We start from the raw sequence: 18,279 nt of genomic DNA on the forward strand, positions 1-18,279 counted from the left end.
ATCAACCCATGTAGGTATAATAGACACGTATCTGCTGAAAATGTGACCACTGTGTGACCTCTGCTTACCCACCCTACTCGCTAAGTGATGTCATACGCATTTCATTTAATATGACAACTTGCAACAAAATGTAAACGAGTAATTAAAATTCCGTGTTGAATAAATTAATACCTACATTTAGCAGGTTGGCTAGAGGTAGCGCGTTTGTGTGAAACTTTAAATATTATTTATAGCTAGCTAAATGTGATGACGGCGATGACTTGAGAAAGAGTGTCGTTGACTCTCTGCATAACTGAAGTCAACGTTGTGTCTCTGCATAGTATAAAAAGTCGCTTCCCGCTGTCTGTATGTACGCTTAGATCTTTTAAACTACGCAAGATCAAGTGGCCAAATCAGCGGGCAGCTTCGTCGTGCCCAATCATCTGATAGATATACATTTCCCTTCCTTTTTTTTATTTTTTGTCAAAAACAAAAAATTAATAAAAGTGATGGAAAAACATAAAAGTACGCGTTGAACTCGTTTGATCACGACATAGGTACTCTAGGCATCCAAACCTTTAGAGGGTTGCTAAACAAGTTATGATATCTACAAATGAAACATGTAGAAATTATAATGTGTCTGTTGTATTTTATGTATAGGTATGTGTACTTTTTGTGACAAATACAGCGCGTGACGGCAAAAATATCAGGTCGTCACATGGAAAGTTGGTTGAGCATTGTCATCCAGTTCCAACCTATGCTTAAAATTTCAAGCCTCTACTACTCTAGCTAATCAGGAAGTTAGTTTTAAATCGAATGCAATATTTGTGCCAAACAGACAGACAAATAAAAAAACAGACCGACAAGAAAGCGAGTTAGTAAAAACGTGATAAAAAGAGCTGACAGAGATCCTAATGTAAGTTTTTAAGTTGACGTAAACTGTACGTAAATCTGTCATTCAATATGGACGGAAAAGTTTTCCGTCCATTTCCCGTCTGGGTACTGCCGTTACTTTCCTACTAATTAATCAGCGTTGGGGCATCTGGTACTTCAGATGTGGGCCATGGAAGCTTGTGTTTGAGGGGCACGACACCTCAGCACAAGATGAGTAGCCGACCTGTTCAAGGTGTTCACTGTAAGACGATATCTCTATTTCACAACGCCCACAATATGCATAAATTGATTCATGTAGGACATGCATTGCCTCGAATAAAGATTTTTCTTTCTTTCTTTTTTTTTCTAGATAGATTGCTTAAGTTTGAGGTTCTTTTTACCTGACGCCAACTGTACAGGGAATTGTATGAAGCATGTCACGATGCGTAGCGGGATGGCAATAGCGCTGCTCTTACGTATACACTTCGTAGAACGCTTTCGTAAAGTTGCTATGGTAAAAGTGTTAGGAATCGTGTTGGGCATCGCGTTGTATTTGCCCAAGGCTTTATTGCACGTGTGATTGCAACATAATATTTTATTTTTTCTTTTACTTTATACTTATAGCACGAGCGTAGCATGACGGGTTTCGCGATGGTGAACCGTGAGTGCGACTGTGAATTGTACCTACTCGTATGAGTAACTTTCTTTACCATCGACTACAAAGAGAACCAATCTGTGAGATGTTGACGAAAAAGGCTCGAAAAGATTCTTATTGTAATACTAGTTGTAAGTCCAGCATGCGTTCCAATGGTACTCGTGCGTATGAGGCTTCTGACATAGTATGTTGATGGATTTTTTTTATAGACTCGATGTACATAACATGCTACTGCCCCACTCTAATGCACAAATAATGCCTCAAGTATTGGTCCCGAACTGAAATTGATGGTGATGAGAATGGAATGGAGATGGTCGAAGTGATGCACCTGCACAGCACTAAAGAAAAAAGTAGAAGGAGAAGGCTAGAGGCCTTTTTTGTGACATCAACTGAAAGTACCCTTTCGAGGGAGGGAATTAAAATACAAAACTTTGATTTCTCGCCTAGCTGCGGACTCGACTCTATTATGCGGCCTGCGCTCTCCGCCATCGTAATTCATTAGTCGACTCTGTTCACCGAGTATTATTTATGGTCGCTTAAGTTTTGTCCTGAGATATTCTCAACGTTGTACCTAGCACTCTTTATTCTCTTAAGGCTGAAACAAGTATATCGCGCAACGGCAGCGCGGTGCGATGGTAGCGTGCCCAGCGCAGCTTCTAGAAGTACTTAACCTCTTCTTTACGAGCGCAAACATACGTAATGATCCAGTCTTTCTGATAACTATCTAAACTCAGCTTTAAATACTGTGACATATCGTTAAAATTGATGTACCCTACTTAAAACAAACCATGGAAGACGTGTCTTGCACTTGGGCGACCCTCAGTTTAATGCGCGCGATGTAAATACATAAAGCTTAAAGTGTTATCAAGAAAGTTACCACGCCTCGGCTTAGTTAGTCGGTTTGCCTTGCACCACTAACACCTACGAAGTAGTAATATAAAAACGGTATAAAAGCGTCCGCATCGCAAAGCTCCGGTGAGAGCTTAGCCTACAGTCGTGCTACCTCAGCAGTTTGTTCATGCTGTTTCTTGTATTACTGCTAGGTATTACACGCTGATACGCGCGTCTAGAATAACACCCTGCCAGCCCGTCGTGTGTTTCAGGCTTTACTACATATACAAGAAAGGAATAATAAGGACATTTGAATAGAACATCTTAGGTCAAGGTTTTCTTTAGTATAGGTACCTCAGTCTTTGGCCCTTTCATAGGTCTTCCTCCAATGTCTTCGTGTGATTTATTACACGACAGGCCATTTTCTAAACTCCATGGGTCGAGACCAATAAAATCGTCTGTTTTATGGCCTTTGTTGAGTTGCCGGCGCCTTTCATAAACTTATGGATTCATATTTTCCTCAAGAGATTCAATTTTCGTTAAATCATCATTTTTCATTACTGGACTGTCACTTGGACTTGGCTGTGAGTTGTGATTCGAAAGAGATTGAATATGAAGTCTTAGTTTAATATCTTTGGACATGGATTTAGCACTCGGTGGGGGTTTCAATTTAACCTCAGACCAGAAAGCCTACCCCTACACATCTTAAAGAGAGGTGTTAGGTATAACTTGTAACTACTTAGCCGGTTGCCGGTCTGTCTGTCTATTTTATGGCATCTTAACGCTCGAACGGATGGATTGATTTCAATGCAATTTTTTCGCGAAAGTGCAATTTAATCGGAATGTTTATTATACCAGCAGAACGTATGGCGTAAGTTACTAAACAGAAAAAAAGGAAGAAAAAATTATGAATAAAATAATAGAATAAAAAAGGCTGTGCAATTTATTCGATAAATAATTTCTGTTTTGAGGAAAAAATATTTTGAAACTAGGCAAAAATAACTACTCTTCTTTATCAATAGTGTTTTATAACTTTGGAGTTTTGAGTTAGGTTGGCAGATTTTTAATTGGCAGTGGGACTAAAATAAATAGAATACGAATTTTCATAATGGCGAAGTTCTCGACTTGGTTACTGGTTATACATTCCGTTCAAATGTTTACTTTATTTTAATAACTCACGTTCTATCGTTACGAAGTATCTCGTCCGTTTTAATAACCGGGCACGTGGTAGGCTTAATAATTACATGTGTCGTTAAACCTGTATTAATAATAATTAACCCCATTTCCGGGATTAAAATATTATATTTGTATGGATATGTTACATGTATGTAATTTGTATGAAAAACTGTTTCTGACAGCTAATATTCATCTTACTGACTCTAGCTGACTCGCTCCAACTTGACGCGGATAAACTATATGCTTAAAACTATATGTGAATAAAAAAAATTATACTACATTTAACACATCTTCGTTGTGAAATGTTTCTAATAATGATTAAAATCTTGATAGTTGTTTATTTGATGCCAAATCATTTGGTCTAAATACCCGCTATACTTTAGTCCTTCACCCATCTGATAATAACCAGATGAAAGTTATTTTTATGAATTACCTAACCTATGAACCAACATATATTATTATCACGCATGAGTAGCCTAATTTAGAGAAAATATCATCAACTAAGACGCCTTCGATAAATAGCAGGCATGGGGAACAAAAGATATAGTAGTTAAAAATTTCTGAGAAGTTTTTTTGGAAGGTTCTGAGGAAGGCTTTTAATGGCTGGGCGTTCACGGCCGTATCCTTGGAGCATTACTGAAGGTGAGTTGTCATCGACGAGTATCAACGGGCACGCACGATCCGTCACACCGCCAATACAGGCCCTTTACACATAATAGCTGGCACTCAGAATAAATTATAGTTAATTCCAATGTAGCACATTTTATAGGGCTCATCGTGTGTCATGTTTTACCTTTGTGAGTTTTTAGGGGTCCGTACCTCAAAAGGAAAACGGAACCCATCGTCCGTCCGTCCATCCGTCCGATTTTCGATTATGCTTATGGACTCAAAAAATTAAAATCCTAATACATATTATTACCTACCGTTCGTTTACATATTTGTTGTTTTTTTTAATTCAATTAATGAATAGACACCTAGGACAAAGAAATTGAATAAAAAAAGAAGAAAATAAAACAATAATAAAGAGGGGAGGTGTCGCCACGTCCACCCTCCACAGTTACGTAACAAGAATACATGAATAAAATTCATGAGCTGAAAGGTCATTATTCTTTCATTACGTAATATAAAATATCGATTTACATTTCAATCAGCGAGACGATTACAGACAGCGAAGGGGGCAATAAACTAGTTAATAGTCGTAAGCTATGATGCGGAACTATGCTGAAGCAATCCCGGGAGAATCCGGAACCGGGAGGGTAAGTTAACAATAGTAATAATGCTTCGTGTTATTGAGGTCCGTGGTTGTAGTAAAGCTTTAATTACTTAGTAGGTAGGTACAATGCGAAAAAACTATAGCATCTCATGCGTCGATGTATTTTACTTTCATTAGAATGCATTGCTACAAAATTCGATTCGATTTTATTATTGTGCTAGCTTTTTCCCGCGAGTTCATCCGCGTGATATAATTTATAGACTCACTCGGGGATAATGTAGCTAGATAGGTATATTCCAGTGAAAAAAAATTTAAAATCGGATCATCAGTATCGGAGATTACCTACTTCCTATATCTCTTTATAATATTGAAGTAGTGAAGTTGTCCTGTCTACTTTACCAAAAAGAGCCTAAGTACTTTATTAAATTATCATTATAGGTACAAAGTCTGAAAAAACGAACTCAATTGAATGCTACGAGTATAACAGTCAAAGGAGAGCTTTCGTAGCAATCGGAAAGCAATAATAGCGCACGCAAGATCTCAATCACAATTCACAACGCCCAACAAACACTCCACGTCGAGTCAATATTGCCCCAGCCAACACGCACTGATAACAAAAAGCCGAAGAATGGATGCTAAACACGGCGCATAAACAAAACACACATAAATGGATTTTTTGTGAAGGTTCTAGAGTTTGGAACTTGGAACGTTTACTTTTAGTTTAGTTTAGAGTTGCCAGTATTAGTAGTAGGTATCGTCGTGCTTTTTAGTTATTCAGTAACTTGGAGCCAGACCTGTCATCTGTCAGAGCTGGTATCTGTCCATCAATAAGCAAATACAGCTTTCTTACTTTTACTTAAGTAGGTGATAGCCTACTTGTTAAGATATCGGCCTTTATTCAGGGAGTCAGGAGTTCAATCCCGGGCACGCATTTCTGACGTTTTGAAGATAAATACGTTTTAAGCAATTAAATATCACCCACTTTATTATAAAAAACATCAGTCAGAAAAAGCAAGTATTATTTAAATATTTTTAACGAATTTTTGGTATGCCCTCCCAAAACCTACGCGATGGACACAGGTTCAACGCGTAGAGATTATCCGTGAGTAGTAATTATATTTGGGTTTCTGTGGTAGTAATCTAAAAAACTAATGGCAAAATAAATTATTTAATCAGAGCGCGATTGCTATCGCAACATCTACCTATCCAGTTCCACAATCTCCCGAATCTCAGAAGGAGACTGCCATCAAAACCTTCAAAACACCCGTTGCAAGTTGAAGAATGAGCCAAATATCAATTTTATGGTGGAAGCATATTTTTAGCGTATGCAGAGGTTTGTTGTTCCATGATCAAACTCAATGGCAAAAGGGCGATTTTGACGAACATGGTGCTCGTGAGAAACCATCGATTGATGGCGCAGATGGGCTATTCCGATTGAATTTATGATATTTCAAAATCACGTTCGTAACCTTGAACCGGCGAGAAGCAAATTCACACTGCAGCTTTGACTTAACGACACATTGAATGGATTTACCAGCCAATAGTTTCGGTTAGTATTAAATAACTTTCAACATAATATTTATTTATTTAGAACTTTCAAAATTGCTTTAAAAATTACGATATGGTTTTTTTGGTATTTATACAAGTATTTTAAAATGCAAAATTAAAGTATAAATTATTTACAGATATCATTCTTAATACGCCCTAGGTAAGTGCTTTAGTAAGTAAGTAAGTTTCATAAGTGTAGATAACTTACAGTAAACAACGCCATTGAACTCTCTTAAAACGTGGAATGATGTACCTACCTACCAGTAACGAAGCAATTTCATAATGTTAAGACAGGTCATTATCCGGTGAATTACTATGTTATAACGGGACACGTAAGATAAGAAGATCTTACGCGAATTTCGTGGAAATAAAAAGATCACCAGACACCAACTCGGCTAATCGTGTAACGCAAATATGTCTTGTAGTTAAAAAGTTGACTTTACTATCTACAAAATAAGATGCTGTCGAAATGTGTCTAGATGGAAATTATAGGGGGGATAGTGAAGCGGTACCTCCGGTGCGCTCTCCACCGTTCCTTTCTGACACCTCTCCCAGACGGATCCCGCGAGCCTCTGCCAATTATAACGGGAATCTATCCTACCTCGATCACTCTATAGCGGGTGGTGTAATTGCTTAAACACATAATCACCTATGTCACGACAGCGCGAGGCGAATCAATATCGCGGCGTCTTATCCGCGACGATCAAAACTAATAGCTGGTCCCCGTTGCCTTCAAAGTACTGAATTATGATAAATATACACTCCTTTGCAAAAAATACGGGCACCGTAACATTCTCTTGGTCACCGTAACACTCTATAAATGTTTTCAACGATTGGCCTTTATAGCACCCGCTGATGACCCTCCTCGCTACATAATGAAATCCGAGCTTCATCATTCATCAGTGAAAGTACGCTACTCGAATTCACATGTGTGCAGGATGCATAATTTGTTGCAGATCTGAAACGTACAATCCGGTGCTCACGAAGTAACTTACGGACTAAGGCCTAAGGCCCCTAGCTGTGCCGACTGCATTTGCGCAAACTAAATCGAGCTAGGTTTTTTTTTTTTTGAGATAAATGTAGAGTACTCTACCAGTTCCTTAACGCCTGACTCACTTAACAAGCGGTCGTCTCGTGTAACAATTTCTCCCAGACCCTTGCCTCCTTTGAAGGAAATCTGTTCCTCGATATTAAGTCCAGATTCTTTCTATCAAATTATTTCATGTCAGTAACCCATTTTATACATTGAAAACCCTTGTATTATCAATTAGCTAATGCCTGCGATTTCGTCCGCGTGGATTTCAAAAATCCCGTGGAAGTTCCTTGATTTTCCGGGATAAAAGTAGTCTATGTCATTTTCTAGGTCTTCAACTATATCCATGTAAAAAAACCAGGTCAATCAATTGCTCAGTTGTGGTGTGATTGAAGGACAAACCAGCAAACCAAGAAATAAACACACTTTCGCATTTATAATGTGCGTAGTGATTACTATACACAAAAATCAAAAACGCCCGTTTTTTTTGCAAAGGGGTTTATTTGTTTGCCCGTAAGAATGGGCATAAGCGATATCATCTCCGCAGGAAATTAATAAATGAACTCGATAAAAATTCCTTTGGTATGCACGGATGCAAAATTTTATCTCTAGTTAAATCTCATCTCGCACAGTATGGTACTGAGGCGTTTTGATTGGCCTAAAGGATAACATAGACAAATAAAGGAAAGACATTTCAATTTATGGTTTGAATTATGGAGTTATTTATAAGACTTGGATTTAAAAAGATAGTGTCGTGTAAAAAATGTTTGACATGACTACAAAGTGACTTTGCGATTCACAATAATTGTGCATTTCGGAGTCTACTTTTCCTGACGAGTATTATTGCTTGCAGTGATTTGTATATATGTTGAGTGTGTTCTGAATTGGTGGTGTGTATTGCTTGCTTCTCCTGCTTCTTTAGTAGTGGGGGGGGGGGGCAGTACATAAAGCTTGTGTAACTATCAACGACTAATAAGTAGACAGTAGTAGACATAGGACATTTTTATATAATAATAATATAGGGTCTTATAACCCTATTTTTTAAAATCCCGTGGGTTTTTTTTGATTTTCCGGGATAAAAGTAGCGTATATCCGTTTCCGTGATGTAAGTATCACTGTAACAAATAGATCATGCCCGCGAATTCATCCACGTGGATTCAGATTTTTCAAAATACTCTTTCATTTTCCGGGATAAAAATTAGGCTACGTCCGTTCCCCGAGTGTAAGCTTACTTCGTATCCAATTTTAACGAATCCAAGGTAAGGTATGGGTACTAAGATCTCAATCCTATAACGATTTTAATAATCACAGAAAAAAAAAACAATTTTAATAATCACAGAAAAAACAAACCACTCACTACGATACAAAAATGTAAGAAACCAGATCCACGTAACATCACGTAACTAGATAGATCCATCGATATACCTGTAGAGTTCCTGCACTGGATGCAGTTTCTATATAAGGAAAATAACAAGCAAATTGATATTTCTCTATTCGATTAAAATACTTAAACTCTAATTAAAAGGTCTCCTATCCGTGATAATTGGCAGCAGTAATTGTTATAGGAGTAAGTAAAACATTTAATTGTATCAGTGCTCGAAGGAATGTATTAGGTACCTACAAGGATACCGGTCGAGCGTGATCCTGCGCCGTGAATTTCCGAATAAAAACGTTAGAATCTTGAGTCCGGCAGCAGCGACCAGAATAATTCAAAATGTTACTGGATCTGTGTTCCAAATTAGGATCGCAATTAAAGAATTTTATTTACATTATTACATTACAACATTACAATACAGTGTCACACGAGTGTTAATATCTAGTTGTGTAATTTCATACACTCCACTACTTCATCTAAACTCATATCCTAAAATCCAAACCACGAAATCTTGGTAACATATTTTGTCATACCTAACTCATAAGCTTTTATTGATAAACATTCCGTCCCAATAAAATTTTTAACCAACAAAAATACAGTAATTAATAATAATCAAAATAATTAAATAAGGCATTTGTCGCCATAATTCAGCAATCCACCGCGCATGCGCGTTTTGTTCTGTAACAGCATACGTCTTCGTAAACGGCCAATGGTGAAGCGTGGATTTGCCGCCGAGCTTCAAATAGCTAGAACCTACAGCCGTAAAGCATGCCGAACTGTACTTTAATGGGAAAAAATATTTCAAATCACTACTTTTAATAAAGATTTGGTAAAGATGTACGTGAATAAAGTATGCCAGTAAAATGGCACATTTAAACTTCACAATCAAGACCTTAAGATATATCATATATTATCAGCGTAGATAAAGATATAATTATTGTGTTTGTGCTTACGATCTGTACACATGGTCATTATTTAAGATAATTGTAAAGTACCTAAATGTAAAAAAATAATAAAATTACCGTTCTGTACGGAAGATTACTTTTATGTGGCTATAATACTACGCGTATTATAGTTACATAAAAGTAATTTTAATATGTTTCATCAATAAATTATACGGTAATGTTGCTTATTAACAGGGCTCTCTTCGTCACTTACTCCAGACAATCGTAGTTCCAATTTCATTTGAATATTAAGCAACCAATGTCCATGAAATTTTGCAGACATATTCTAGATACTAATATCTGTGCCTGTGGTGTTTTACATTTTTATAAAAATATGTAGTTTTAAAATTACAGGGGCTCAAAGATTTGTATGTGAATTTTTAAGACCGCGTAACTTTGAAACCGAATATTTAAACAGAAATCTGGAAAACCACAGGCATAGATATATAAGTTTTTAGAATATTGGAATTACGTTTGTATGGAGCGAGTGACGGAGATACCCCTCTTAAAAAGCGAACGTAATTCAAATTGAAGCGAATTCTATAATGAAGTCATTTTGCCTGGTTAGTTCCATCCGATCAAAATGCTCGATAATAATAGACATATACAGTCTGTCGACGTCTTTTGATTGCCACACTATGGTTTTGTTTAGGTTGTACGTGCGGTCCTATTATAGCTAGTATTCAAACGTCGAAGTCATGCACCCGTTCAATTAAACGCTGTCCGAACCTCAGTTACATCTCACGTAAAAAAAACATTCCCCGCTCCTTTTGTTCCCTCTGTGGCTATTAAAGTAATATCAAGATTTTTTTGTGAAAATAAACCTGTGAATTTTATTTTATCGACTCGCATCGCAGGCGAACGTAACTCATCCGATGTAAAACAATACGATAGGCATCGGTTGAATGCGATTAAAAAGAGATTCAAAAACGTTCCTGGAGGCACATTAAGGCGATTTAACTTTCTTCTGGTTCATTTTAAGTGCAGTATCTTGTTGTGAATGGTTCAATAGTATCGAATATATTGCGGCTCCGGATAATGATTAGATGCTGTACTTTGATAAGCATTTTTAGCGATGCACTATTTCAATAGCCTCCGGATAAAAATGGCAACTGAACTGATATCAGGCCGCTAACGAATTTAAAAATAGACGGAACATTTGAAATGTTTGTTCGGATATTAAATTTAGAAAGCCGAGTTGATTTATATGCAGGCACCTATTGTTTATATTGTACTGTAGGTATGTGTGTTGCAAAAATGTACTAGAGTTGCCATGTCAGTGAGAATGTCCCGATCTAACGCCACCATTTCAGCGAGTCTTATGTTAGAGTAATATCTTGCAAGTCATTAGTTAGAAACTATCTTGCTATGGGAAAAGCATATTTTCGTCACAAAATAGGAAAATTACCTGTTATATGGAAAATGAAAAGATATATCGCAGACTAGGTATCGTTGCATGCCTTAGGAAAGGCAAATTAAGCGAAGTGGCACAAAACACGTACGAAAGGCAGTGTTTGGGTCACTGATTTTGAATTTAGCGTACCTAGATATGGGTATCTACTATATTTTTAGTTTTATTCGAGGCCTCTAACAACCCATAGAAACAGTTTTCATTAAAATGTTGTAGCGATGTGCTCTGCAGTTTTCTCCAATTTTTTGGACAGGGAACTGGCTATAGGGAATTTAAAAACAAGGAGTAGGCCACACCGGCCACCGGGCGGTGGCCGTGGCTCGCAAACAGAGTGGCACCAATTAACGTGGCTCTCAAAGGCACATGCTTGCAGTGACTAGTGATGCAGCGGCGGCGCTTTTCAAGTTCACCGCATACCCTTCGTGCCTGTTCACGCGGAACTCGCGGGCGCGGGCGGTCAGCATAGGAGCGTACGCGATTTATACCCTAACACACGGGTGCCAGAGTCTATACAAACGGTCTGAATTTAAATAAAAGCTTACAGCGAAATATCAGTTTGGCTTGGCGCACATTGGCTTTCAGAGCTGCTAATTTTGGGCATTTCATAGTCACTGCAGCTGTTTTTAGACACTTTGTGTTCTAGGGTAACAGAAGCTTAGGCTCTTGTTTTATTGAAGTCAACAATATATCGACATTGCCGACCGTGCGCAGTCTAAGTGCATACAAAAGGTCTGAATTAGAAAAAAAAAAGCTTACAAAAGCTTAAGTCTGAAAAGCTTACAGCGAAATATCAGTTTGTCTGGGCGCACATTGGCTTTCAGAGCATTTCATAGTCACCGTAGGTGTTTAGGGTTCTAGAGTAGCTAGAAGCTCAAGCTCAGGTTTTATTGAAGTCGACAACATATCGACACTGCTGACCGAGCGCAGTTCACGAGTTCACGTGCAGTCTGCTTGCAGTTAGTCGGCACGCAATGTAATATTACGCAACCGCTTCCGTCTCCGCCTCCGCGAGTTATAACGAACCAGCACATCATGCTTTTATTTCTGGATAAATCTAATATTCAACTCGCCACTATATTTACTTCTTAGCGCGTGACTTCCACTGTGTATTTTTTCTGTAAAGTTTTTTCTGCGCCATAACTCATAAGCATAAAAGTTGTAATGTGTGCGCGCTTGTGATTTTAATGTAGAGTTGTGATACAACACTTCTTCAGCCAGAATATTTTGCAATTTATATATATGTACTTACATTTTTTATTTTAACAGGTTTAAATTAAAAATTTATAACACCCCCGACGATCCAAAGTATCTGAGTTTTCCAAAACATAATTTTCAAATAAATAATTATGTATTTAGGCAACGTCCATCTTGACAGCTTGACATTTGTCTATTGACATAATTTATTATGAGCCTAACGGTTATCTAACCTTCTTTTCTACAAGAAAACTAGAAAAGAGCTGATAACTCTTAAACGGCTGAACCAATTTTTTTAGATTATAGCTAAGAACACTCTCGATCAAGCCACCTTTCAAACAAAAAAAACTAAATTAAAATCGGTTCATTCGTTTAGGCGCTACGATGCCACAGACAGATACACAGATACACAGATACACAGATACACAGACACACAGATACACAGATACACACGTCAAACTTATAACACCCCTCTTTTTGGGTCGGGGGTTAAAAAGCAACATACATATCTCATAAAAAATCTGTAGTGCTGTGCACAATCTGTGATGGTGTGCGTGTGTGGGTGCGGATAATGATCTTTCACAGATCATTTTTGTTATCAATAATTCACAAGAAGACTTGAGGAAAGTGCTATTACATGGTGCATTTTTATGTTTTATGACGTGGCTGACATATCCAAAAGGGTATGCCAGCCACAGGAAGAAAATAATTAGTTAAAATCATGCGTTGGGGGAAGCCCGACAGAAGCGAAGGTTCTACGCATTTTTCGTTTAAAGCAATTTTGGTTGGACTGAACCAAACAAAATTGTCGCGTCAGTTCGGTCCAGTTCAGTCCAATTTTGCTCCCCGATGGCAAATCCCAAGAGTCCGTAAAAAGCTACGCTTTAATAAAGATAAAAATATTATTAAATCCATAGATAAGCAGGTAGGTAGGTGCTTCCAATAATATGTACAAGATTTAATACTAACTAGCTGACGCCCGCGACTTCGTCCGCGTGGTGGTTTTTCGAAATCCCGTGGGAACTCTTTGGTTTTCCGGTATAAAAAGTAGCCTATGTGCTAATCCAGGATATTATCTATCTCCATTCCGAATTTCAGCCAAATCCATCCAGTAGTTTTTGCGTGAAGGAGTAACAAACATACACACACACACACACACACACACACATAAAACTTTCGCCTTTATAATATTAGTGTGATAAGAGTAGTGAACTTTTCCACCGTTTAACGACGTAATATATTATTTATTAAGAATGTAAAAAGTTTGGAGTGAAATTAAAAAATATAGCAACAACAACTGAAAGGTTCATAAAGTTGAGGTACTTAAGTATAATCGCGTCGAAGCATTTATTAAGCTATAAAATTAAATTTATTAGAGGAATATTCCATTATGGTAATACGCTACATCATAGACGATAGGCATAAATTAAAATGTGTTTAAAAATCCAGTCAAGCACTAGCTTGTCTAATGCCTATTCCGATGCGTTTAACGATATTTTATGATAATATTGAACACTAGCTGATGCCTGCAACCTCGTTACCGTAGATATAGGTTTTAAAAATCCCATGGCAACTCATTGGTTTTTCGTGAAAAAAATAGCTTATGTGTTAATCCAGGGTATAGTCTATATCCATTGCAAACAAATCCGTCCAGCAGTTTTTGCGTGAAAGAGTAACAAACATCCATCCATCCACAAATACGAACTTTCGCGTTTATAATATTAGTGAAATTATATTTGAAATATGTACTTATTTTTATTATTATATACAAATGATGTATTTCTTGATGACAAAGTTATACGAAAAATATTGACTTTTCATTAAGCTGCCCTCTATTTTTAATATCAATTGATCTCTTTTATTAACCCCCGACCCAAAAAGAGGGGTGTTATAAGTTTGACTAACAGATTGACGGCCCAACAAATTGTTACGGTTATGGCACGCTTTACGATTTTTTAAATTGCACTCTTTATATTGAGTTCCGGAGAAAATGCCAGACTACTCTGGATAAGAAAAGAATTCGCGACGACCGAAACAAGAACAAATTGAGCGGGAACGAAACTATATAGTGCGGTACGATTGTCAAGATAACTCCCGTGTCGCGGTGCTATGCCCACCAGTCACACATCTTTTCTTGGGACATTTCTAATTAATTAACCAGTTTTAACTGCAATGAAATCTGATGGTATTTAACAGGGCTCTCTCCGTCACTCGTTTCCACTCGTTTCATACAATCGTAGTTCCAATTTCATTTGAATATTAAGCAACCAAAGTCCATGAAATTTTGCAGACATATTCTAGAAACTAATATCTGTGTCTGTGGTGTTTTAGATTTTTCTAAAAATGTGTAGTTTTAAAATTACAGGGGCTCCAAGATTTGTATGAAAATTTTAAGACCGCGTAACTTTGAAACCGAATATTTAAACAGAAATCTGGAAAACCACACACATAGATATTAGTTTCTAGACTGTCTGCAAAATTTCATGGACTTAGGTTGCTTAGTATTCAAATGAAATGGGAACTACGATTGTATGAAACGAGTGGAAACGAGTGACGGAGAGAGCCCTCTTAAAGTTAAACGATGCTTATCTGCCCTTGCTTTTAAAACACCCAAATTATACTAGGCGGGATATCTACAGAATTCGTAGTTTGTATGTACTATTTAAATTGTTTTATATAAAATTAAATACCTATAAGAAAATGAATCTCGTACTACCTACCTATATAAATAATGTTTTATACCTGATCTTTGTCTATGCATTTGCAGTTTTCGTTCATCAACTCTAGTCTATGGTAAGTTGCTGATACGATGATATAAACCTTTACGTACCTAAGTGCTAATAACAACTTTACAAAGTTTCAACTCAGTTAGATGAACGATGCGTGAGCCGTGAACGCATACGTAATAAATAGACGATTCAATATTTTATTTCCAAAATACTCAGTAATATCATGATAGAACTGGTAAGGAAAATTTCCTAAAAATAAAAGAAACCTAAACTTACAAAGATAGGATTTTTTTCATCTACACTACAAGCCGTAACTTCGCGTGCAAAATTCAGATCGGGAAAATCCCGTGAATTCTAGAGATGTGGCAAATGCATGAAACGCGCGGGCGCCTAGCGTCCGCTTGCCTTCGCGCCGGACGTCCGCGCTGCACCGGACCGCCTGTGGGACGAGCCCGAAACATGTTATATCACCATTACCGACTCGCGTCGTAATTTTATCGATTACCACGATCTAAGAGGGCAATGTACGTCAAGTTACAGGAGGCGAGCGTGGAAGCATCACGAGCATTGTTTGTGTAAACGTCCGCGCGGGACGCCTCGCGGTTATAAGGGGGGGTTCAGGAGAGCGCGCGATCAGTGTGCCCGAGTGTCCCGTGTTGCGTGTGCGCACTCCAGCGAGTGATCCCGCAGAGTTGACAAGAAACCCTCCCGACTATCAAAATGCTTCTCCTCGCAAGCTTTATCCTGCTCTCCGCAACCACCCTTGGGCCAGTTGCAGGTATGTCCTTACATAATATGCACATAAGATACATTGAGCACTAATGTTTGATCTCAACTAATTAAAGCCTTCACGATGTCACTTTTCTCAGGTTTAAGAAGAACATCTTATAAGAATTAAGTAGGCACAGAAAACTATCAACTTATTTGAGAATATTTATCTAATATCTAAAATAAGAAATTTTTCATAAACAATTGAAACTATTGAAAGTTCAATTTTCAATAAGCAGGTAGCAATTTCATTAAAAATCATCATCAACCTTTACATACAAACCTATTGTTGGGCATAATACCGTAAATGTCTCTTCTAGAGACGTTCATATTTTTTCAATGACCAGTTAGTTGTAACCAACCTAGGTTTTATTTAGACTGTTTGTTATTTCAAAATCAGGAATCAAGATAACTTCATAGTTAGGATTGAGGATTACCTAAGTCTAAAAAGGTAATTTTAAACTAGTGGAAATCTTTACTGAAAAGCAATAAGAAAATTAGAGTAGTAACTTCTATTATCTTCTACGAATTCCAAATCCACAGGATGGTTTCATTAGACATAATTTTATTAAAATTTATAGTCCCTATTATGGAAGTAAGGAAGTAGGTAGGCGGTGATTACTACGTTGGGTTGTTTATTTCAGCAAGAATCCAGAAGGATTTTCACGATCAACTATAGTAATTGAATATACGTGTGTAGGCGATCCCGCAGTTATATAGTCAAAGGCTGGGTCTACATTTTGTATCTTTAACCGACTTCAAATAGAAGGTTATGTATTCGATCTACGTGTACCTACATATGTATGTATGTCCGCGTTTATTTCAAAAACTAATGAGCCGAACTAATGATTCGATGATTTATGACATATTATGAATGCGAAAGTGTGTTTGTTTGTCCTTCAATCACGTCGCAACGGAGCAACGGATTAACGTGATTTTTTGCATAGATATAGTTAAAGAGCTGGGGAGTGACATAGGCTACTTTTTATCCTGGAGAATCAAAGATTTCCCCTGGGATTCATAAAAACCTAAATCCACCGGATGAAGTCGCGGGCATCGGCTAGTAGGTATGTAATATTTATGTCGGGCCTTTATAATACATCAAAATGATACAAATACGGTCCCAGCCTAATGTTCTGTGATGAATGATGATATATAGCGTCATCCGCCGCTCTAACAGGCGTTGATTGTACGACAACTCTATTACGCAATCGTCCAGCGAACCGCTAAACTCTGAACTTGACTTACAGTGTTTTCATTTGTGTAAAGTCATATGCCCTATATACCTACCAACATTACGAATTCTTACTAACTATTCTTTTATAACATTATTATCCATACTATTACTACAATGTTATAAATACGAAAGTGTCTACCTCTCTCTCTGGTAACTTTTCGCACGCCATATATTTAACCGATTTTGATGTTCAGTACAGAGATAGTTCAATTAGGTTAAAAAATTGGCAGTCAGTGGGTACTGCCAACAGAAGTAGAAACAAAAACGTAACTTGTAAAGTATAGGCTGGCTTTAAATTTTGTTGTAACATTTTCAATGAAGCGAAGAGAATGGAAACTTAAACTTTGAAATAGCACTGGTTTTTTGGATTTTCAGATTAATTGTAATGGTAATTATGTGGGTATATAATAATTATTAAATTATGGAACGCGCATAATATCATACGCGCACGGCGCAACACGTCATGTTTATAGCTACAGATATTATACTTTTAACATTAGCATGTCGAGGACGCGATCTTACAATTTTTACCAATCTCAAAAACGCCCAGCACTCCTAAAAAAGTCTGCACTTTTAAAATTTATTAGTTACATTCAAACATTCATAGAAGTTCAAACCACGATAAAATAAAAGAACGAATTACTAGTTACTTCGCATTCCTAGTTCACGAGCACGACATAGTCTGGAGGCTGCCGTGTTGACCCGCGGGTCCTCGACCCTTATTGTTCTGTTCCTACCATACTTGTAGTACAATGGCAGTAGGCAGCATACAAACATTCATCTCCTGTGGGAGTTTTAAATACCTTGCAGTCAAAACAAATTACGCAAACCGAGCGCTCTATTTAAGTGTACCAACCACATCAAGTAATTTACAAAGATTAAGTGTATATTTATGTGTCTGTATATAGTATGAGAAATACTCCCCCACATAATCGTATATTATTCAGTAAATCTTAGACTTTTTTTCAATGCATATTATTATCTAACAGTATTTTATTTGAAGTGTACTATACATACTATACATATACATATACTATACATGTTCTTATTTGAATATTATATTAAATAATCAAAATTAATTGTAGACAACATCCAGAAACTAATATCTATGATTCTGATCTAAGTGGTGTGGTTTAAGTTAAAACAAAAAATGTCAAATCATTTATATAATGGTTATAACTTTAAATAGCATTTGTTTTAAATAGCATAAAACAAAAATCTACTGCGTAAATTTTATTCAAACTGATATTCTAAATGCGTTTTCAAATCGGATATAACTTCATCCTAGGCCTGGCCGAGACATAAGATACTTT

At 37.1% G+C, this 18,279-nt stretch overlaps 2 protein-coding genes across 8 annotated transcripts in view; one reads left to right on the forward strand and one right to left on the reverse strand.

Annotated features, from left to right (window-relative positions):
- Positions 1 to 18,279, reverse strand: part of LOC123876816 (cytosolic carboxypeptidase 1-like) — a 93,544-nt gene that overhangs the window by 20,069 nt on the left and 55,196 nt on the right. The window lies entirely within an intron of this gene.
- LOC123876858 overlaps positions 15,570 to 18,279 on the forward strand; it is a 29,752-nt gene continuing 27,042 nt past the window's right edge. Inside the window, exon 1 of one of the 4 annotated variants that reach the window (XM_045923243.1) lies at positions 15,570 to 15,739. In XM_045923243.1, coding sequence (XP_045779199.1) covers positions 15,682 to 15,739 — 58 coding nt within the window. In that variant the 5' untranslated portion in view covers positions 15,570 to 15,681. The remainder of the gene's footprint in view (positions 15,740 to 18,279) is intronic. The other 3 variants (XM_045923250.1, XM_045923256.1, XM_045923265.1) reach the window with 3 other exon arrangements.

Source organism: Maniola jurtina, chromosome 2, assembly GCF_905333055.1.
Source record: "Maniola jurtina chromosome 2, ilManJurt1.1, whole genome shotgun sequence".
Lineage (NCBI taxonomy): Eukaryota > Metazoa > Arthropoda > Insecta > Lepidoptera > Nymphalidae > Maniola > Maniola jurtina.